Raw genomic sequence first — 24,991 nt, 5'->3', positions numbered from 1 at the left:
GGATGCGAGAAGTTTCTGTGCAGTCTTCTTGGAACTAAAATGGTGTCAGCGGTTCAAAACACTGCCAAATAATCAAGGTGTGGAAAAATTGCCACCAACTTCTGGAGCGTTGCACCAGCACATACTACGTGCACATCTCCAGGCCAATATATGGATCTATAATGTACCGAGATGTGTAAATGCGAAGCAGACGTGAATAACAGACTTCAAACCAGTCAAAATAAAGTTGCTAGGTTTATACTAAATAAAAATGATCGTGCACATATTGGTAAAGACGAACTGAACCAAATCGGTCAATTATGTCTAGAGGATAGAATTTGCCAACTCAAACTTAATCATGTTCATAAGATTTTTTATGGAAAATCAGTACCTTATTTAACTGAAAAGTTTAAAAGAGTTTCATCTAACCACCATTATATGACTAGAAGTAGTGTCAATGGATTTTCAGTTCCTAAATCTGATAGTCAAATATCTAAAACGTTTTATTATACAGGCATAAAGGCATGGAATAACCTACCTCATTCCATTCAGCAAATAGAAAACAAATTTAATTTTAAGAAAAATGTTAAATCACATTTCTGTTCTACCAAATAACTATATAAGTCAATCATAGTCTTTAATTTAACTTGTTTTTTATATTATTGTTTTTGTTATATTTACGTGTTTAATGCAATACTTTGTAATGTTTTTATTTTTTATTTTAGATTGTTAAAGGATCCCAATAGAAATAAGCTGATAAGCTTTTTGGGCTATCCTGGAAAATCTTTTATAAATGTATTATTTGTAATGTCCGTAATTTATGTTATCACTTTGTATGTATTTTTTATGATGATTTTCCAAATAAATTCAAATCAAATCAACATATGACCCCTATGCCTGGTAGTATCAATTCGTATAGGGTCTACTACACTAGCTAGCTCAATTTTTAACTGGGCCGCCTATTTTAGGCTTACTTAGACGATCGGGACACCATACGTGCGGACGGCGATCGGACCTTGTTTGTTTTGCCTCAATATTTACAGCAGATTTTGTAGAACGTTTTAGGTTTAGATTGTTTAGGAGTTTGGTTGATAGGATGGGTTTGGAATCCACTGAGTTTTGTTATTTATGGGCCAATGATGGGCCCCAATGTTTAACGTAGCCATCGTAGCATGGAATCCCTAGTCAGAATGGCTCTCACCCATGAAAAAAAAATGATTTAGGCTAGGCCTAGCCTAGTAGTACATGAAGCCGATAATACAATCTGTACTATTCGAGGTATAAAAATAGTAATTTATGACTCCGTAATGTCATGGATCAGTTGTTGTTCGTGTGCGTTCTGCGTATTTGCATATGTCTTGCTGCTAGTTGTTTTGCGAGCATTGTGTTTGGCGCATTTGCATATAGGTGATGTTTTGTTTAACTACCTGGTTTTTCTGTCTGCGCGTCAGAAAAGCTTTTGTTGCAAACACAGGAAGATGTGATTTTCGTTACCGTGTTGTATTATTAAGCCGTTGTTGAAGTTACCATTGTAAGTAGTAAAACGAATTATATTACACGATAGACGGATCATTGCCTGTTAATTTATTATACGAAATTGCATGCATACAACTTAAATAAAGCAAATAATGTTCTCAAATCTTTACTTCAATTTATAGAGAAATGGTTGATTGCTGTACGATCTTTCGTTCTTATTAGTAAATACATCATTCAAGTTGATTCAGGTATTGATCATTTGTAATGACGTTTAATTGATTGTATTGTTCTTAATGATAACCAGTTTGTACACAGTGTGTTTAAGTATAGTGGTAATACAGTGGTAAAGTGAAGTTATAAACTGATTGTTATTGAAATTATGTAACGCTTGTTTGTATATTTGCAGGGCTTTTTTTCCTTCGTTCTCTTTATTTTCTGAGTAACGTTGATTCGTACACAATAAATGGTATGGTAACGGCAATCAACAACTTGTTGTCTTTCTGTTGGTCTTGATATTGCATTCATTTGAGCTAAGCCTCGCACGCTTGATACCCGGGGAGAGAACTTCCAAATTAATCCGGGCATGGTCTCACGTACCACGACAGTAATCTGTACTAAATTGTGTATTTCATTAAATGTCAAATCAATATATGCTACTAGACTACTGTTATTATTACACTTTAGGCCTAGCTTAGAAAATCTACACAAAACGTATTTCACAATGATCGGGTGGTCGTCGTTTGACAGGGGGAGAGAGATGTAAATTAGTTGACAAACACAACGTACATGACGTCGCGAATTTGGAATCCATTGATGACGTGATTTTGTGAATATCTCATGAATATTAATGAGCTTCCCTAAGCTACTGAAAAACAGACTTTCCATGAATTTACCCTAAAATGTATATGAAATTTAATTTTTTTAATTTCTCGTTATTACTTCTTCATTCTGACATGTCTATATTGTTATAATATTTTTTATTTAATAAATAAACGATATTTAAAAGCAATTTTAAACCCAGAATCCCCCTTTAATCTTGCAATTTCGTACATATCACCTTACACAATATCATATCGTACAAAACAGATTTGTCAGGTTTTTTCGTACAATAGTGCATCCATCCTTTTGTTTTGGACTCAATTGACTCTACCGTGTGTGCGATAGGCAGCACAACGAGGGCCGACGAGGCTAGCCGTGATTGACCAATTATGTGTTGTATTGTCGATCAGCTTTGCTCGATGGGCTACCCCCCATGAAACATGGTTAAATAATAAAAACAATATGAAACGAAATTATAAGTCTACAGGACCAGCCCACCATGGTTGGGTGGAGTTAATAATTTAGAAAAATAGAATTGCCCGGAAATTAAACTTCCAAGACCAGCCTCTGCCTAACCTAAATTAATTCGCCACCCGATTTTTGATGTTGTAAATGTTATGTTTAGCACAAAAATTTAACAGTGTGGCGTGTTGACCGCAATGACTTGAATGACATGAATTTTGATGTTGTTAATCTTCTAAATTATATTATCCTAAATTAACTTGACTCTCTAAATATCTCTTTTTCAAAATAAAAGAAAAATATTTTATATTTATTTATAAAAAAAATCCGTAGAGGTTCGAACCCCAGCTAGTAGAGCTGGGAGAATCCAATACAAACGATAGTTACTAGAGCACTACCCGTTATGCCACAATGTACACGAGTAATGAAAGGTTACAATAGTATAGTATTATACGCGCTTCATATTACGTCATTCTAATCGTTACGTCATAAATTTGCATATTCATGACGTAATTTTGAGGAAACGAATCTAGTTTTAACCGTGCTATAAACCAGAGGGCCGGATAGCTCAGTTGGTAGAGCGTCGTGGAACACGATTAACGTGGGTTCAAACCCCATGCCGGTCGGTGGAAAAGAGTTAAAGCTATGCGAGCTTCTGTGTTTGGGGTTCACAGATTTAAACGTCCCCCTTTCCACCACACATCATGAGGCAATAACATCAAAGCATCTGATGTGTGGTACCCCCAAGGCTGTGAGAGAGCCTTACCGTGCTAGAGGCAAGGGAGCACACTATCATTTTTTTTTTTGGCTACCTGCCTCTTTCCGATCTCGTAAATGTTATGTTTGGCGCCCTCAATTTTAAGAACACCTAAGTTATGTCAGAACATTTGGAACAAATAAATAGAAATGTGTAAAGATGCCGATGCCTGTCCTGGAGTATTCTCTCTATTTATTTAAATACATATGCATTATTGTAATAAATAATTTTCACAATTTGTTGTGAATTTTTAACTTTGAACAAACGAAAAGGATTTCAAACCATGTACTACATTTTACTGTGTTTGAGCCTGAATAAATGATATTGAATTAAGTGAATAATTGATAATAAGAAATCAAAACAACTGATACAATGAATTAAATGATGAACAATAGCAGCCTGAACAAGCCTGGCCATCCAACCAACCCATTGATTGCTACCTCTATACAAATATTGAACAGTTGGTATGCCGTGCGTTATTATGCAAATGAGTTGGTGCAGGGGTAGTGGGGAAGATGGTATTGTTAGTCATTGCGGTCAACACGCCACACTGTTGAATTGTGATGTTGTTAATCTTTACATTAGAAGATTATTCAAATCATGTAAAAAAAACAATTTCTCAGGGCGGAAACCTAGCAGATCCCCTCATTTAGTAATCTCGAAAAGAAGTCCATCTGGAAAAGAAGCCCACCCAAGAAGAGTACAAAAATTGAAGGAGCACATTTGGCTTCACTTGGCCTTAGTGCTGAGGCAGGGAGAGCACACCATAACATCTTTTATTTTTCTGTGACTTTTGCCACCCGATTTTTGATGTTGTAAATGTTATGTTTAGCACAAAAATCTAAATTTAACAGTGTGGCGTGTTGGCCGCGAATGATTAACAATATCATCTTTCCCACTACACCTGCTCAAACAACAACAACGCCGACATACCAACGATGAGATATACATTCTTTTCTAAACACGTAACGAAGAGAGTTATAATTCCATTTTTTCTGACATTAAATTGTTAGTCATTCGCGGCGGTCAACACGCCACACTGTTGAATTTTGATGTTATTAATCTTTTACTATATTTTTATTATCCTAAATTAACTTGACTCTCTAAATATCTCTCTTTAACATTTTATATTTATTTTTAAAAATGCATACAGATTCGAACCCCAGCTAGTATAGCTGAGAGAATCCGAACGATAGTTACTAGAGCACTTTGATTTGATTGTTCGCATTTTAAAATTTTAAACACGCGTGCGCGCGTAATTTTGCGTGCAACACTCCATTTTTACTCCATAGAAATTTGACCCTTGATATGAATTATCATCATTCTTAAGTTTCAATAACAAATGTCTTTTGGTTCTGAATTTAAGATAAATAAGACATCTTCAGATATAGGTCAATCTTCTGATATAGTTATACAATGTTATGTTGAGAAGATTGGGAGATACACGCACAGCAAAATTCGTGGAAAGAAAGAAGAATATAAGAAAAGATAGGAAAAAAAAAGATCCTGACAATAACAAGGGGTTATCCGCGAAGTGCGGATAACCAAAAACATTTTCTCCTACAGAATTTGTTTTCCATATTTCAAATTCAGTTCCATTTGCATCGTAGCAGCCCTATTTTTCATCGCGTGCAACGCGACTCTCGATACAGCTCACTTTTTATGTCAGTCGGTTGGTCGGTAAATTACTCGATGGCCGGGAATAAGAGTCTGAACATTTGGAACAATTAGGCCATACATGGCTGCAGTCGCGTGCTAAACTGAGCACGCGACTGCAGCCATGTATGGCCTAATTGTTCCAAATGTTCAGACTCTTATTCCCGGCCATCGAGTAACTCTATTTTTCCAAATTTTTCTCAGCCCCAACCATGGTGGGGCTAAGGTCCTGGAGACACTAATATACATTTTTATTTCCTATTTTAAATTATAAGTGCCATTTTCGGAACATGGTGGGCTGAGATCGGAGGCACTAATAAATATATTAATTATTTCATTTGAAATTAAGTGCCATTTCCGGCCATCGAGCAACTCTATTTTCCCCAATTTTCCAACCATGGTGGGGCTGAGGTCTTGAAGACATTAATATATTTTTAGGATATTTCCAAACATATTTCAGCAAAAAAATTTAAAAATTTCCGTGGCTGTAGCAGGTTTTGAAATTAGTGACATTTGCAATTACAATTTTCGCACCTCAGATATTGGGAATTATATTAGACACACAAAACTAAAAAAATAAATTTGTAATTAACGACATGGGATAAAAGTTTTGGCCCGCTTTGTGTTAGTTGGGGTTTTACAGAAGTTTTTTAATTAGGGCCACATTTTGGGGATTTGGCATTATTTTTCCCAATCTGGCATAATATTTGAGACAGGCTACAGCATCGCTGGCAACACTGCGGCGGCAGCAGACTTGTTTATTCGAGCGTAGTGACTTGTGTGTGCAGCGATATTCGCCCGCGATGGAGTGTAAAGAAAATATGACCGCTAGGCCTGATATGGCCTAGCTTATATTATCCTAGCTTCTTTATAATAAAAGGTAGGTGGATGCGGTTTGTCGCCAAACGGGTCGACCATCACAAAAAATTAATACTCGCCATTACCAAATAAAGGTCGCCATTGGCGACCGGGTGACCGTTCATTTTGGTAGCGGGACGGTTCGGCCCGGCGGGACTATTCGGCCCTGACTGAGACGATTCGGCACACTTAAATTTATCAGCATAAAATAAGCTTTTTTCCCCAAACTTTATTTTTAGAGAGTATTTTAGATGTTGGATGTGTATAGTTTCTTATATAAATACTAAAAACTCTACCAAAAAATATTTTGTGATGCTTTTAAAAATAGCCTACACGTAATAACGATGTCTGGTACATCTACCCTAGGGCTAGCCTAGGCCTAGTTGAATGTGATACAAAAACACTCGATTTGGAGAGAGTATAAAAAATGCTGCTTATCCGGTCCTACTAAACACTACCAGATATAGAGATTGAGCCGATGTCTTGTACAAAATACATCAGCCCCTCTTGTTTGTAAGAACTTTCTATTAATCCCACATACGAATGATTTTTTTCTTGTGTTAAAGGAAGATAAGAAATTACAGTAGTAATTTTGTTTGAAAGTTGTTAAAATTACTAGAAAAGGCTGGAAAAGCATAAATCACGCAAAAAAAGACTTTTAAACACGCATGCGTTTCTGTGAAACTATTTTTAATCCATAGAAAGTTTACCCTTAATATGACTTTAATTTTCACTAGGCCTAAGTGTCAATACAAAATGACTTTTTGTTTTTAATCTATGATCTCAATCATTGAAATTCATAAAATCGCGCGCAAGTCACGTTGCGCAACTCTAAAGTCATAAAACGAAGTTTCTTGCACATCTACAACTATAGGTCAATCTTCTTATGACAAAGTTATACAATCTCTGTTCTGTTGGCCAGAATTAGAGATACGCTGCGGACAAAATTCATTGAAAGAAAGAAGAATAAGATAGAAGAAAAAAAAAAGATTGTGACAATAACAAGGTTATCCGCCAAGTGCGGATAACCAATAAAATACGGATTGTTAAACATCGTTAAAATCGTAATAAATACAAAAAAAATGAATGAATTTGGTCTAAAGAAGTGAGATGTTTCGACCCACAAAGTAGGATGTTTTCAGCCCAAAAGTGGGCCGGAATCGTCTCAGCCCTGCATTACAGTTACTATATTTTAAATAAAATTTCGTCGTCATGAATTATCCAAAAACGATGGCTAATCAGCTTGATGAACGAACGATCGTTAAAGACACTTTTTAACCTAATTTAAGGTCACACACTAGATTTTATGTAAAAATAAATACTACGGTATGGACCTACAGTACAGAAAGAAAGTACTGCAACTTTACCTACGATGTAGCTTCGTAGATAGAACGTAGGCTACGTTGTTGGCTTCGTAGGTTCCATTGTTTGGCTTCGTAACCTCAATAAACAACTTTCAATGAGCTACTTTCTGAACTTCGTAGGGAGTTCGTAACCTATATAAACAACCCTGCTATGTTCTTAGTGAAGTAATTAAGAAGGTGTGAAATTAATGTGTTAAATTTAACTGGCGGAGGACCAAGTTGTAAATTACTAAAAAATAAATAATATTTTTTAATCGTAATCTTTTCCTTCGTGCGTGCGTGTTTACCTACTCAACGGCGAATATAAATTTCCCACGATGTAAACGTAGAGACACAATCCAACACAGGTGAACCGCAACGAACAGGCCAACTAATATAGCAAACGTCTAGTCCATCCAGAAACGATGCCGAGAAAAAAAGATCGTAAACAATTCATTCTAAATATAGTATCAGAACGTTCAATCGGTCGCTCAAAAAGACTGCCGACAGAAGACCGTAATTTATACAGACCTAGTTTTTTTGGTCACATGGCATGAAACGCGATACTTTCTGCTTTACCGCAATCGTTCACATGTTTTTTTAAACTTTTTAACGAGAGGGTGGCTGCCGGTCTGACGACGATTAATAAGATCGTGTACCTGGATTTTGTGTCACATGACATGAAACATAATAATCTCTCTCTGAAACAACTAATCACATGTTTTTTCCACTCCAAATTCTGGTCGGGCTTTTTTCTTTACACATGTCGCAATCATTTTAAAAGGCCTAAGCCAGGCCTATGTTAAATCTTAATATGGAATATATATTTGTTTTGCATATATTTTGTTGGGTTAGGTGTCGTTTTTATAATTCGTAGGAATTCCAAGGTAGGATTAAATAATTTTTAGTGTAGGCCGCCGAAACAGGCTAGCCTCGACTCTCTCTACGTGAGCTGAGGTCCACCGGCCCGTTGTCATTTCGTCGGCGGATTTCCGTCCAAATTAGGATAACCGATGCGTAGGGCGGCTACAAAAATTGATGTCTACTATCTTTAGATAGGATTTTAATTAGCAAACAATACATCGTTTGTTTGCATTGTCAATGCTTCTAAAGGCGATGACAATGGTGTTTACTAACCCTACGAACCACCCTACGTAGGCGCGCCTAGATAATTATCATAACAATACATCGTAGGCTACGAACAATACATCGTAGGCTACGAACAATACATCGTAGGAGAGAACAATACATCGTAGGCTACGAACAATACATCGTAGGCTACAAACAATACATCGTAGGTTACAAACAATACATCGTAGGCTACGAACAATACATCGTAGGACAGAACAATGACCTTCTTTCTGTACTGTATTGCGATAATGTTTTTCATCTTTAAACGGTTAAAAATGTGAAAATTAAGTCTATCCTAATAATTTTAGCAGCTCGCTATAAATCTCAACATACATCGCTCGTTGATTGATATTTTCATATTGTGATGTGCATTGATGCACCCACGTACGTCAGTCGATCGCGTGAAACGGTAAACAATAGAAGAACATTAACTTTTCAGCTAAAATACCAGGTCTTGCCCAACTTGTATTAACGGTTTCTGCCAAAAAAGACAATTAATTCAGCAATGTGACAGCGATGTTCGTACGTTACCGCTCTTTACCAGCTAGGCCTACAAAACTAAGGAATGTCTACGAGAGAACTTTTTGACGCGAGCTAGTGTAGTAGTGCATTGTTTTTCTCTTTTTATCATAATTAACCTTTGAACACACATTTAAGACAAGAAATGACCTGGTTTAATGTCTTTAAAGTTATATATATATGCATTATTTTTATTAAACATCAAAAATTGCAGCTCTAGTGTCTTTAAATACGTCAAAATATAGGTATAATAAGGTGTTTTTCTTGAGGAAGCTGGTGGCTGCCTCATATTGATTACCATGATGTTTGATTTTACGTTAGATCGTGTTTTTCGTGGGATGCCTACTGTACAGTGTTAACTGTTAAGCTTAAAGTAGCATCCACCTTCTATTATTCGATTTTTCCTTCATTAACACAAGGAAAAAGATAAACACTGATAATCACTGTGTATTTTATTGGGAAAATGTCTGTTCAATATATAAAAAGCTTCATATTTAGCTACAGTATATGTGACCCGATCTGGCAAAACCCTACGTTTTTTTGGAAATTTTCATTTTGTATTTTTTTATATATTTGGATTATTTGAATCATAAGCTTTGCAATGGTTTCAGTATTTCGTAAAAATTGAGTAAATATTTAAAAAGTTATTACATTTTAAAAACTTACAAATCATTCAATTAGAAAATGGCGTTTGAAGTTCTTCAATGAAATTGTTTTTGACATGCGCTGAAAACTTGCTCCCCCCCCCCCCCAATAACAAATATATATAATAAATCAAACAAAAAACCCACTCTGTCAATTTAAATCAACTTATTTAAAAAGTGTGTTAGAAAGTTTACTAGAAATGTTCACGCTTTGAGAGACTTGTCTATTGACCCACAAGGCAGGTAGAATGACGTACTGTATGTGACGCGATGGAATCACTCAATCAATTTACGGCGACGACTGTAGTGAGTGTGAGCGGCAATATCGTAAATCTCGTGATTGTTCTGAAATCATATGTACATCCTTAATACACTGTTAAAATATGATTCTCGGTCAAGTTGTCCTTTAATTTGCAATCAAAGTTTATCAAAATGAATAAAATCTACTACAGAAGGTATGAAAAACAATAATAATGCTACAAGTCAATCTTACAAAGTTAAACAATCTTATGTTGACCAGAATTAGAGATTCATGTGCAACAAATTCGTGGAAAGAAAGAGGAATAACAAAGTAGAAGATGAACAAGGCCATATACATGACTGCAGTCGCATGCTCAAGTTATCCGCAACAAAAGTTGTGGATAACCAAAAAATAGATCCTGACAATCACAAAGGGCCAAGTGCGGATAACCAATACGTTTTAAAAATTCAGTAAATAGTATAAAGAATAAATTTATATATATTTTAAGGGACAGATTAACTAAAATAACTAGAAGCGCTTTCTTAGCTGACCCACGGTATGCACACAATGAAGACATGTATGCATGTATGCATCCATTGTTACAATGTTCATAAATACATTCGCTTCTAGAATTGTATTCATTCAACTTGATTTAAACAGTCTCTTAAGTAGAATGTCAACTAACAAACCATTAATGAGGACTCTTGCTTGCTCCAATAATAATTGAATTTTTTTTTTTTCAGAATTTCAAACGCCAATATCATCAAAATGCCAGTTAATGAAAATGTTGCATTAGATCAGAAAAAAATATTGATAGATGGAACTGGAAAACAAAAGGCAGCTTTAGTAAGAATGTACAGGAGAACCCCTTCTTTGGAACTCACATATTCAGAGGACTCCACTATTAAAAGACACTTTCCCGCAAAACGAGGGGCAATCTTTCACCCTTACTATTAGGGGAAAATAATTTTTTTCCATCACAAAACAATAAAGAAGACAAATAAATATTTATATTGTTAATTAAAAATGGATCATTTATAATAATTAATGATACTTTCTCTGGCTCGACAGTTTTCATTGGTGAAACGTTGGTTGGTAAAGTTTCAAATCTTCTCAACTTTTTTCCTGCAAAAACCCCCATTAAGGGGATAATTTCCGTGTCCCTTGATAAGTGGTATCCCTATTCACACACCCATATTCAGTGAACTGTACATGGTCCAATACTGTAGTTTATCCACCAGGTCCAAAAGCTTACATGCACCAGGACCAAAAGCTTACATGCACCAGATCCAAAAGCTTACATGCACCAGATCCAAAAGCTTACATGCACCAGATCCAAAAGCTTACATGCACCAGATCCAAAAGCTTAAATGCACCTGGTCCAAAAGCTTACATGCACCAGGTCCAAAAGCTTACATGCACCAGATCCAAAAGCCTACATGCACCATATCCAAAAGCTTACATGCACCAGGTCTAAAAGCTTACATGCACCAGATCCAAAAGCTTACATGCACCAGATCCAAAAGCTTACATGCACCAGATCCAAAAGCTTACATGCACCATATCCAAAAGCTTACATGCACCAGGTCCAAAAGCTTACATGCACCATATCCAAAAGCTTACATGCACCAGGTCTAAAAGCTTACATGCACCAGATCCAAAAGCTTACATGCACCAGATCCAAAAGCTTACATGCACCAGATCCAAAAGCTTACATGCACCAGATCCAAAAGCCTACATGCACCTGGTCCAAAAGCTTACATGCACCAGGTCCAAAAGCTTACATGCACCAGATCCAAAAGCCTACATGCACCATATCCAAAAGCTTACATGCACCAGGTCTAAAAGCTTACATGCACCAGATCCAAAAGCTTACATGCACCAGATCCAAAAGCTTACATGCACCAGATCCAAAAGCTTACATGCACCTGGTCTAAAAGCTTACATGCACCAGATCCAAAAGCTTACATGCACCAGATCCAAAAGCTTACATGCACCAGATCCAAAAGCTTACATGCACCAGATCCAAAAGCTTACATGCACCAGATCCAAAAGCTTACATGCACCAGATCCAAAAGCTTACATGCACCTGGTCCAAAAGCTTACATGCACCAGATCCAAAAGCTTACATGCACCAGATCCAAAAGCTTACATGCACCAGGTCTAAAAGCTTACATGCACCTGGTCCAAAAGCTTACATGCACCTGGTCCAAAAGCTTACATGCACCAGATCCAAAAGCCTACATGCACCAGATCCAAAAGCTTACATGCACCAGGTCCAAAGGCTTACCTTTGCCTTATGAATATTTAGGTGATCATTTAGAATAAAATGATCACCTATTGTTATTGTATGAAATCTTTAATATTATTGTTTCTGTACACTTTTTGTGTAACAATCATCTCAAAAAGTTGAATGACAATGATGACAAAAATTTCACAATGTCTTCCAAATATTTTAACTTAGTCCTAATAAGCTTTTCAGCATGATCACTCATCCATGACGTCATTTATAAGCGAGTTTGTGAAATCACATTATCAATCATATCTCCATAATTCATTATCACATATTAATGAAATTCACTACATGTAAACTTCAGGTCAAGGGTAAAAATATTAGCAAATAAAAACGCACGCGCACGTAGAGTCATGCACATGAAATCGCGCGTTAACAATTTAAAAAGGTCAAAATTACGTTTTGATCGGTTTAGAGCATGAATTAGGCCATTTGCGTGTTCTAAAAAATTACTACGCAAAAACATGTTTTTGCGCGTGCGGACATATATTAATATATTCTACCTCAACCAATTATGTTATTCATGAGTTGCCAATATTTTCATTTTGATGACGTCATCACATCTTAAAATTTGAATAACGGTGGTTATGTAATTTCACCTACAATGTATATTTGAATACCTTACAGCTCTTCTGAATTAAAGTTGACCTTGATGTTTATAACTTATTATGAGAGCTGGTGAAATGTAGATATGAATTCATATAAAAATTAAGCCTATCGAATGTTGTGACGTTATCATATGGCCAGTTGAAGTTAAAAAGTAGTTTTTTCATCTCTTTCGTCAAAATTATACACATTTTAAAGAGCGTGCTTCTACGTGCCAAATTTTCTTCCAATTGTTATATTTTATTGCTCAATTCATTATCTTTCGATATTGTTATCCACAAGTTTATTTTGATAATGTCATCACAGTGCCAAAAAAATTAGAACATGATGTGTGTCCTCCGTAATTTCACCAATGCTACACTGTATATCGATATACAGTATATACTGTACATAATGTATATGGCATATAATAGGCACAACTCAGCACTATAAGCGTATAATAGGATGGCATACATCAACATTTTCCGATTGTATGTTAACCTACGTGCATGTTTAAAAAATATTAATGTCAATAGAATTATAAAAGTGATCATCTATAATTCGTCAAAGTGACGAATTAAATTCTAGTTTTATATTTAAATTGTTTTTTTATTTTACAGGTCTCGATGAAATGTGTGCTAATAAAAATGACCATTGATTGTAAACTTCGTTTAATTAGGCATATATTTGTTAACATTTATTTAAATGTAGTATTATATTTTTATAAATGTATGTTTGATGTGTCTTTTTTATTTACGTAAGAGAACATTAATTAATAAAAAATTATTTTAACTGTTGTATAGTATTACAATTCAATTAAGCCCAGCCCATCAATTTTTATTCTTATCACCTAATTATCTTCCCTGATTACATTCGATAAAGTAATTATTATTTCTATTGTATTGGTATCTATATATAGATTTACGTAAGGGCAAAATTCGGTAAATCGCGCGTTATTTCTAGAATGTTTACTCGATGGTATATAAAGTTGGTTAGAATCTCGGTACTGATTTTAACCACCAGATGTAACCCTGTTTACTAATTAAATTTAGTTGGATAATTAGTTATTGACAATTAAAACGAATTTAGGTTGAACGATTTGCCCTAAATAGGGGTGTTTTCCGACCGTAGTATACACTGTCTAATGGATGTCCTCTTAAAAAATACCTTCACTTAATAATACGAGGATGCTTCGCATTTTCCTTAAATTGTTTTTAATAGCTGAAAACCGGTTGAACAGCTCGAGTACAGTATCATAATGTTGAAGACAGGCCGATTTTCTTCGATTACTATACTACTAAATACTATTTTCATAGATTTAATATACGTTTATACAAATGTATTGATTTGCGATGAATTCCAAACATTCCAATCTCTCAGACTCCCAGTTTGTAGGTAAATTTATGAGCCTCCATGGTTTAACACAAGCAGGTAAATTTATGGGCCCTTTGAGAATAAACTTAAAACTGAGATATAGCATTGCAATACTTTGACAATATTGTAAATACTGTATTGGTCGCCATTTGAATCGAAATTTTCTTACTGTGAATGTGGTTACTGTTTATTGTATTAATTAGTAATTATAAAAAATATAAACGTCGTAGTGGTGTATTGTTACATGTACTTTACTATTTCAATCGACTATAACAGGGACAGTTTTAGTTTTTTGGACTCATTTTAAGACAAGTTTCTCCTTCGGAAGTAGGCCTAATTCCCAGTGTGCTAATTTTAGTTGACTACATTAATCATCGTGTCTATTCATTCGTTTCTGAAAACGACAATGTATTTATAGTCCTGCGGTACGCACATTTGAAATCGCCAGTTTTTTGACGCTGAAATTACTGTGTATTAACAGCAAATGTCGTCGTTTGTAATTAAATGTTAAATTATTGGAGGTTACCTTTTATTATTATTCTCATATCCGTCATTGTATACTAGGGGATTTGTTTTATAAACGGCAATAATCTACTTAGGTTCATTATTCTAAAATGCTCACTTAGCAGCAAAAATGAGGCTGGCAGTTTCATGATTTTAAAATATGAGTGACTACTTAAAAATGTATTAAATATTTTTGAAATGTTAAAACAGTTTAAAATTTTCCAAAACTTGCAAAACAAAACAACAAAAACCATTTTTAAAACGATTTTCAAAAAGCACATTACTTCATTATCTGTAAAATAAAATGAAAATACAAATTATGTATAAAAGTTATTCATGTTTACTTTTAATAATTCAAGTTTTCATCATCACAGACTAGTGGGTATTTCAATTTCCGTGTACTAATATTCGTAGTAAATAATAGATTAATAACTATTCATAAATTTAAAAAAATATAATGCAGCACAGCCGACCACTGACATCTTCCATGTAAAACAGCGCCCTCAAGTATTAACTTGACTACTATACCCAAATACGATGAAAGCTGTGCTTTTTTCGTACGAGTCTGTACATATATTATACTTTTTAGGTCAATAGTTTTTGCCATTATAATATCGAACATATGATTGGTATCTAAAAATGTAATAAAACTGGGGTTTTTTTTAAACAGTCATAGTTTTTATTTTTATTACAAAATCTAGAAGTTGATGAGTTGTAGATATCGGATCATGCATCGATTAGGCTAAACGGACATTGTGACGTCATCGTATGTCCACTGGAATATAAAATATAGGATATTTGTCTCTTTTGTTATTGCATCACATTTGGTAGAGCGCAACATGCTTATCCGTATTCCAATTTCCCCAAGATTTTAAAATTGTCAATCAACTCTTTCGTTTGAGTTAAAAATATTTTAATTTATATGACGTCATCGTGTCTAAAAATGTAAATAACGTGAGTCACTTATTTTCATCTTTACAGTGAATTTCAATCTGTTATAGCTCGTCAGAATAAAAAGTGATAATCATGATTAAAACATTTTCTGGAAGCTGTCTATATTTTACGTATTCAAATTTCTTCTACACGTTAATATGTTGTTGCTAAGATAATTTCTTTCTGAAATTGCTATCTTAGTGTTTCATTTTGATACCGTCACCTTGTTAATAATTGGAATAAATGGCGGGTCCTGTAATTTCACCTATTCTACACTGTATGTAATATGTATACAGATTATACTGTTTATACTGTATATACGATATGACACAAAATAGAATGAATTCAGCACTAACAACATGTCATATTCTTATCATATCATATCAGTTCAGGTTTTTCTCTGTGCAAAATTCCAACGCATGACATGGACGTGGCGTTTGTCGTGTCAAAGTGACGAGTTCAAATCTAATGTTTGTTTTTGTGTTCTGTTTATTTGTCTGCTGGAAGGAATAAAATAAAATACCCACCAGGTCCAAAAGTTTACCTACCAGATCCAATAGCTTACCTACCAGGTCCAAATGTTTATCCTACCAGGTCCAAAAGCTTATCCCACCAGGCCCAAAAGCTTATACCTACCAGGTCCAATACATACCAAGTCCAAAAGCTTATCCTACCAGGTCCAAAAGCTTTTCCTATCAGGTCCAAAAGCTTATCCTACCAGGTCCAAAAGCTTTTCCTATCAGGTCCAAAAGCTTATCCTACAATGGCTTACCTACCAGGTCCAAAAGCTTACCTACCATGAGGTCCAAAAACTTACCTACCAGGTCCAATGCCTACCAAGTTCAATGGCTTACCTCTGTACCAGGTCCAGAAGCTTACCTACCAGGTCCAAAAACTTATCCTGCCAGGTCCAATGGCTTACCTACCAGGTCTAATAGCTTAACTTCCTGGTCTAATAGCTTTACCTACCAGGTTCAAAAGCTTACCTACCAGGTCCAATGGTTTACCTACCAGGTCCAATGGTTTACCTACCAGGTCCAAATAGTTTTCTACCAGGTCCAATGGCTTACCTACTAGGTGCAATAGCTTACCTACCAGGTCCAAAAGCTTACCTATTGGGTCCAATTGTTTACCTATCAGGTCCAATAGCTTACCTACAAGGTCCAATGGCCTTCCTACCAGGTGCAATGGCTTACCTACCAGGTGCAATGGCTTACCGACCAGGTGCAATGGCTTACCGACCAGGTGCAATGGCTTACCGACCAGGTGCAATAGCTTACCTACCAGGTGCAATGGCTTACCTACCAGGTGCAATGGCTTGCCTACCAGTTGCAATGGCTTGCCTACCAGGTCCAACAACTTACAGTACCTACCAGGTCCAATAGCTTTCCTACCAGGTCCTGTGATTGCAATTTTCTATTTGGAAATAAAAAAAAATTATTTTTTAACAAAGAGACTTAAACTTGGTTCCCACTAAGGCTCAGTCACACAAGCGATGGATTGTTGTTGGCATTGGTTAACACACTTGCGTTTAGTAACTTGCATTGTGTCCTAGTCCAAGCTTAATGAATGACAATGAATTATGAAGTTGGTTCAGAAGTGAAATTTTTAACCACACTGTCCAAATTCTAAGAACTAATTGTTGAACCTGAATAGTATTATTTCTTTTTTTACAGGATGCCTATTGGGTAGAAAAGGTAGACTTTATCAAATTTTGTCCACTATCTAGCATTGAAGACCAATCATCCATTGAGGAATGGGCAGATAGGTTAGCATTTATAAAAGATGATTTGCAGAGGTTGTTATGCCAACCTTATCACAAGTTCTGGAGTCAGGTGTGTACATTAATGACAGGAAAACAACTGCACAGATCACAAGTCTCCTGCTGCTGAATGCAGTGAAAAACTATTCAGAACAACCATCATATTAAAAAAATCATTATCAATGTTTTTTTTGTGTTAAAGTCCCATTTCCTACGTTTTTTTTAGATCTAATTTAAGGTTACAAACTACATTTAATGTACAAATAAATACTATATGGTCCTATTGCGATAACTTTTTTTTTTCTTTGAACGTTTAAAAATGTGAAAAATAAGGCGATTCAAAAAATGTTAGCGGCCCGCTATAAATCCCAACATGCATTGCGTGCAAAATTTATATTTTAGTTTTTCTTCTGTGATCACCTACTTGCGATCAATTGTGAAGGCCAAAATTAATAGAAGAATTGTAAATTTTCAGCGAAAATACCGGGTTTCCCCCAATTTGTTTCGGATTCTGGCAAAAACAGAAAGACAATTAATGCAGCAACTAGACAACATCAGGCTAGGCCTATAGCTAGCGTACGATGTTTGTACGTTACTGTTGTTTATTAGAATATTTTAATTTAAATATGTCTTTATTTACCCTTGTTTTATAGGTGATTTTTGATGGTAGTCTACAAATGTGTCTGGACACTTACCTATCATTTGCTCCAAGGTAACCTGTTTTTCATTATATATTTCATATTGATATGAAGCAATACCTTATTATGAATATACTGCAAATGTTTCTGTTATTAATTCACTCCACTATGCAACATTTCTGGATCCACTATAGAGAATGGTTGGTTTTGAAGTAATTAATTTCTCGCTGATCCAGCACTAATGCATGTATTATTGATTTTATTCATTAATTTTCATTCATTTTATGTATTGATATATTATGTATAAACAAAAACACAAATGTATAAAAATGGTTTCATTGTTTTCAGGTGTTTTGATAACTTAAGCCATGTACCAGGTCACTATCAAGACAGTTTAAAGCATATTCACAGACTTGTGTTTATGACTTTTCTTCGTATAGCAACACATAAAGAATCAAAGGTTGGTTGTCTCAATTCAAATTGCACAAACATTTTCATGTTTCTTGAATATAAGAATTAATATTTATTTTCAGAGATTTTCAACATCGTTTCTATACATTGCCTCTCATAAACTGACTTCCAAAAAGATCTATTACTAATCCTGTTGGAGGGATAGTTAAAGTTCAATAATCAATGTTTTTGTTTGGCTGTCAATAGGCCCTGCTTTATAATTAAATAGAGCATTTCATACTATATCTTGCGTTACACTAAATGTTTACTAGGCCTAGTGATTGTTAAACAAATAAAATTGATAATTGATAATAAATAATTATTTCTTCAGTTATTAAATAGAATATCAATTTAAAAATTGTCATTTAATGACGAAAGAACAATACTGTAATTAAAATTGTTACGTCAAAAAGTTGAGTTGCGTTTTTGTAAAAAATATTTCTTGTTTTTTTTATCATAGGAACACTTCATAACACCACATATATTTGGTGACATTCTATATGAAAACTTCCTTTTTGATATCCCAAAATTTATGGATTTATGTGTCTTGTATGGTACTGGAAATAAACAACTTCTAAGCAAAATGATAAACAATGTGTTTTCTCAGCAACCTAAGTACATTGATGACTTAAAAGATGTAATACCTACAATATTTGAGGTAATTCAATTTCCTTTCAAATTCTTAAGACAAATTTGTAATTAAGAATTATAAAACTTTTATGATATTTTGGTCACAAAGTGACGCACAAGAAACTTCCAATGCCATTTAACTAATAAATGTTATAGTCAGGTGGCTTAACAACCAAAAATGACGAAATCGTTACACGGTGGACAAAAGCGCCAAATTTGGCATGGAGCTTCGTTGGGACCTACCAATTGATTTTTGCCTAGGAGCCACTCTGATTGTAATTTATTTTTCAAGATGGCGGCCAAAATCCAAAATGGAAAATCACATTTCATTTGTTGCAGAAGTCACATATAGGCAAATGAACTATCAAAACATAAGTATTCATGGTCATTGAAACATATTTTAGACATGTTGCATGACCATGGGTCATTCGTTGTTAAGATGGTGGCCAAAATCCAACATGACTGCCAGTAGCCTAAACTGAAATACCATTCTGGTTGCAGAAATCGCATATAGGTATCAAACGAAGTAGGGAAACATGGAGTAAGCCTAATCATGGTCATTGAAACATATTTTAGACATGGTACATAATATAGGTCACTCGTTGCAAAGATGGTGGGACAAATCCAAAATGGCTGCCTGCAAACTAGGAAATCACATACAGTATCTGTGGACGGCAGAAGTAATATGTAAATGAAGTATCTGTAGTAAATGGTAGAGGTGGTATGTAAATTACAAGTAACTGTAAAATAAATCTATAAAAAAAAGTTATAACCAGTTCAGTTTCTGAAACCACATAAAATGTGGTATTTTTGGGAAAATAAAGATTGAGGGCGCTGTTCACATAAGTAAAAGTACTTTTTTACCTGTAACTAACCAAGTTTTTGTCAGAATATTTTTTACATGGTCTTATTTGATAGATAATTACATTTTCTTTATATTAAAGAAAACAAATTTTACATTAAATATCCATAGTTAGATAAATTTACGTTAAGTGCCTAAAATCAGCAAAAATAACACATTTTAATACATAACAAATACTATTGGATGTTAACAAATTACAAATTTAGTTATCATAAATAGGATTCTTTTACATTTTCATAGGAACTGTTTTATTATAAAACATATAAATATATATTTTTCTAACAATTTCTCCTAAAAAAACTTTTACGACCACTAGTTTTCGAGATATAGAAATGTGTACTACCAGTACAGGTCAAAGGTCAATAACAAGAATCTGGGTCATTTTCTTGGAAAAATTTGTATTAGACTGAATAGAAACATCCATCTTCTGATTAATTTGAGACCTATTTAAAGTTTGTCCAACTGTTAGTTACCAAGTTATATGACATGTAGGTCAAAGGTCAAAAATACCAAAAATCATACTTCCGGCCATTTTTTGACAAATGTTTCCATTAGGACGAATATTAATATGCATCTTCCAAATAATTTGACACTAAAATTATTTAATTTAATGTATGCGTTGCGGAGATATGGTTATTTTGTTTTCAATTGGATTAAAATATTCAAATTGAGGTCAAAGGTCAAAGAAAAACTTTATAAATTTGATAACATGGGTTTTTATAACTAGCATGGTTAAAACATTCATAAAATGCAATGCTTGCACTTTCCTTCTGATTTGCAGACTAAAATACATTAGGAATGAACTATTTGTGACTTTGTATACGATTATATGTATTTCAATTTCAATGGCTACCATTTTTATTTTTGGGCGCCATCTTGGAACTCACTTTATATAATATTTCCTGAATCGGTTTTACTGACCTCAGAAATTCTTGATTCAGTACATTATTTGTCTATTTGTAACTTTTACAGCCAGAGATATATGATATACCAATTTACTGGCAGCCATTTTGGATTTTGGCCGCCATCTTGGAAAATCGGAAGCTGTTCGGGTGGCTCCTAGGCAAAAATCAATTAGTACGTCTAAAAGAAGCCTCATGCAAAATTTGGTGCTTTTGTCCACCGTGTAACGTTTTAGTCGCTAAGCCACCTGACTATTATGCATTTCTGCATTTCTAACATTGGTACTGCATGTACAGTGAGTATGCATACAATTTTAATGTATAGATCTGACAAATTAATATCACTTACCTTGCCTGCCAAGCCATTAAAACGTGACCATATTATTTGTGATTAATTGTGTTTTAGGTATTTGAGAATATCAGTAGTAAATGTGGTGTGCCCATGTTTGAAGCCAGGGTATCTCAGAAAATGCATAAGCAGTAAGTAGAGACTGTTTGACACTTTTCGCTTTGTATATCGAAGGGATTCACCAAAAACCTAACATACAAAATGTCAAACTAGATCAGCACACTACTAGGCCTACTTTGTCCTAGAAATCATTCAATCCATTTAACAAAATGGCTGCTCTAAAGATCAATTTATAATATGGACAATAATGATCGAAAATAAGATATAGATATAAACATACAATTTTCCTACAGAAAACAAAAGAAATCCAAAAAGTTTTTATCCTAGAACTATAAGATAGTGATTTCATGATCAATAAGAATAATAAAATCGTTGAAAAAAGTTGTATCATCACGATATTATTGTTCTTACTAATCATGTCATCTGATTATACTTGTGAAAATACTATTTTCATCAAAGACAGCATGAATGGTTATCCTATCTGACTTGAAAATTGTTTGGATTTTATTTGTTTCCTGTAGAAAAAATGCATATTTATCCACTTTTCACCATCAACGCAATTTGACCAATCACAACACAGTGGATCATGTGAACTGTCGCTTGTGATTGGTCAACTACGTTGCGTCCAAGTTTAATCAAGCTTTAAAGGGGGATTCTGGGTTTAAAATTGCTTTTAAATATCGTTTATTTATTAAATAAAAAATATTATAACAATATAGACATGTCAGAATGAAGAAGTAATAACGAGAAATTAAAAAATTAAATTTCATATACATTTTAGGGTAAATTCATGGAAAGTCTGTTTTTCAGCAGCTTAGGGAAGCTCATTAATATTCATGAGATATTCACAAAATCACGTCATCAGTGGATTCCAAACTCGCGACGTCATGTACGTTGTGTTTGTCAACTAATTTACATCTCTCTCCCCTGTCAAACCACGACCACCCGATCATTGTGAAATACATTTTTTGTAGATTTTCTAAGCTAGGCCTAAAGTGTAATAATAACAGTAGTAGCATATATTTATTTGACATTTAATGAAATACAAAATTTAGTACAGATTACTCCATGGTACAGATTATATATAGATTGTATACAGTTATACTATTTTTATACCTCGAATAGTTCAGATCGTATTATCGGCTTCAAGTACTAGGCTAGGCCTAGCCTAAATCATTTTTTGTCATGGGTGAGAGCCATTCTGACTAGGGATTCCATGCCACGATGGCTACCCTACGTTTTAAAACATTGGGGCCCATCATGGGCCTAGCTAGCCTACTACTAAACGATTGGCCCATAAATAACAAAACTCAGTGGATCCAAACCCATCCTATCAACCAAACTCCTAAACAATCTAAACCTAAAACGTTCTACAAAATCTGCTGTAAATATTGAGGCAAAACAAGGTCCGATCGCCGTCCGCACGTATGGTGTCCCGATCGTCTAAGTAGGCCTAAAATAGGCCTAGTTTACTCTCCAAAAAAGCGGATACTGCATCAAGCAAGTAGACCAGGTAGTAGGAAGGAGACCTGGCCGATCCGGCCCAGTTAAAAATTGAGCTAGCTAGTGTAGTAGACCCTATGCGAATTGATACTACCAGGCCTTTTACTATAGGCTACACTTGTTGAAATTAGCAATACTTATGTTTACAAATATTCCAACTCTCTCATTCGAGCTATGTTATCTATACCATTCCGGTAGGTCGAGTCGACCTTCAATCAAATACTGTACATCGTTTATGTTGTGATTATAAACGGGGTATACTCGACCCGACCAGTTTGGTATTGTATACTGTATCTGCTTATCACGTGACGATGCCAAGCATGGGCAGAGAGAGCACGTGTATCATCGTCTCGCTCTTCTCGCTCAGCAGGAATGTATACGTTACGCTTCATTGATTTTGAAGGCTTTCCCTAAGTCAGTGCGAAAATCGGCAAACGTAAAGTGCAAACATATCTAAGTTTTCACTGTTTTGATAAATTTTCATAGAAAATTGACTTCATAAATGGGAAGACCGACTAAAATTACATCAGATAAGTATAATTTTACAAAAGTAATTGATATGGTTAATGATAACGAGTCGTCGGAAGATTGACCATTTCACGAATTTCCTATTCTGTAACACAGTGTCATATCGCCGTAGCTGCACTTGTAATCTGGCCTCATTTCACAGCCTTCGTTCTGCTTCACTGGGCGCTTATATAAATTGAAACTTTTACCGTTCAAAAGACAAACAAATATATTTTACATTTTTTACTATTCATTTTAAACCCGGAACCCCCCTTTAAGGTTTGTATAGAGCTAAAGTATAACTTTTAACTTGTTTTATATTTTATTCTGTATTCTGTATTTTATTTTTATTATTTAAAATTTTATCAGATCATCATTGTGCAAGGAGGCTCATTTGGATATACGCCACCTCAACAAAAAAAACCGACCCCTGATTATAATAATGATTCTAATTCTTTCAGAACGAATATTCTTGATATGGCCATTGAGGATGTGAAAGATATTCTACTATATCTGGTTGATATTGCTCAGTCTATACTTGCTTTCATTGATATATACTCACCAGCAGCTGATGTCTTATACCAGGCTGGCTTTGTAAACAGGTTCATAAACTTTACATTACAACAAAGTTAAATAAACAATTACGTTAATGAAAAAGCACATCATAGTTTAGTGGTGGTGGATCAGGTCTGGTTGTATGAAATCCATAACATTGATTGTCAGATCTTAAAATTAAAAATCATAAATTAAATTTTATACAAATGCTGCTCTCATAAAAAAGCACCTTTATTTATCCTGACCTTATTATAGGTCATTATATTTATTTTTTATTACAAAACCCAAAAATGATTATTGTTTCTATATTTGGAATTACATTATTTGCAATTTCAACTGAGCTCTAGTAAATTTCAACATTACAAAAGAAAAACATCATCATCATTTACAATTAAACAAACATAAAAAGAATTTCATTATTTGTGTTATTTTATTGTAGGCTAGCAGCTATGTATGAAGGTGTAATACCACAGCTGAAAAGAATGCTTAAAGAAAGACATTGGCAAGATAAACAGTATGTAATATAATTATAATATTGCCAATATACTCTATTTAAATTGTATTTTGTTTCATCTAAATATGCATCACAATGGACAATTGAGGCATGGCATCCCAAAATAATTATTTAGATTTTTATATATTCATAATCTATGTTTAATAAGCTTTAAAATTAGGCGTTGTTTATTAAAATTGGTTTTTTATATGAAGAATTATTAATGAAAACATACGAGTCAGGAAGTTCAGGAAATCTTGAGTATCGTTTTTTATTGAAATTTTAAAATGGGTAGGTTAGGGCCGTTTTTCAAATTCTGAACTTCAAGGCTAAATATCTCAAAAGTTTGGGTTGCGACTCTGCGCCGCTTTTGTGATGCCAGGCCTCAATTGTAGAAGGCATGTGCCCACAATTTCTTGTTTCATTCAATATGAACAATTGCAGTACAAAAGGGAGAGACAGCATTGAGATAGAACTTTCTTAAGTGGGTTTTAACCCAAGAATACATGCTGTCTTTGCAATTTGTTAGTTAATGTCAATGTTAATTTTAGATTGAGGAACACCATCAAGAAGCAACTTGAATTTGCAAAGAAGTCTCTTGTTGATCTCTGTCATTGTCTTATTAATACAACCTGCATTCAACAAATATTAGAAAATAGGTAAATTTGTTTCATTTAATTCACTCATTTCACAAACTATGAAAAAG

General features: G+C 34.4%; 1 protein-coding gene across 3 annotated transcripts in view; it reads left to right on the top strand.

Moving 5' to 3' along the window:
* Nucleotides 1-1,344: 1,344 nt before the first annotated feature.
* LOC144835086 (activating signal cointegrator 1 complex subunit 2-like) overlaps nt 1,345-24,991 on the top strand; it is a 35,126-nt gene continuing 11,479 nt past the window's right edge. Inside the window, exons 1-11 of one of the 3 annotated variants that reach the window (XM_078690118.1) lie at nt 1,459-1,510; nt 1,638-1,703; nt 10,629-10,731; nt 17,251-17,409; nt 17,990-18,048; nt 18,323-18,434; nt 18,885-19,082; nt 21,225-21,298; nt 23,699-23,839; nt 24,232-24,306; nt 24,837-24,944. In XM_078690118.1, the coding sequence (XP_078546244.1) occupies nt 10,654-10,731; nt 17,251-17,409; nt 17,990-18,048; nt 18,323-18,434; nt 18,885-19,082; nt 21,225-21,298; nt 23,699-23,839; nt 24,232-24,306; nt 24,837-24,944 (1,004 nt within the window). In that variant the 5' untranslated portion in view covers nt 1,459-1,510; nt 1,638-1,703; nt 10,629-10,653. Of the gene's footprint in view, nt 1,704-5,901; nt 6,030-10,628; nt 10,732-17,250; nt 17,410-17,989; nt 18,049-18,322; nt 18,435-18,884; nt 19,083-21,224; nt 21,299-23,698; nt 23,840-24,231; nt 24,307-24,836; nt 24,945-24,991 lie in introns of those variants that run through there. The other 2 variants (XM_078690116.1, XM_078690117.1) reach the window with 2 other exon arrangements.

Source organism: Antedon bifida, chromosome 2 (assembly GCF_963402885.1).
Source record: "Antedon bifida chromosome 2, ecAntBifi1.1, whole genome shotgun sequence".
Classification (NCBI taxonomy): Eukaryota; Metazoa; Echinodermata; class Crinoidea; order Comatulida; family Antedonidae; genus Antedon; species Antedon bifida.
Note: the sequence above shows the minus strand (reverse complement) of the source record. Positions and strands in the feature narration are given on the sequence as shown.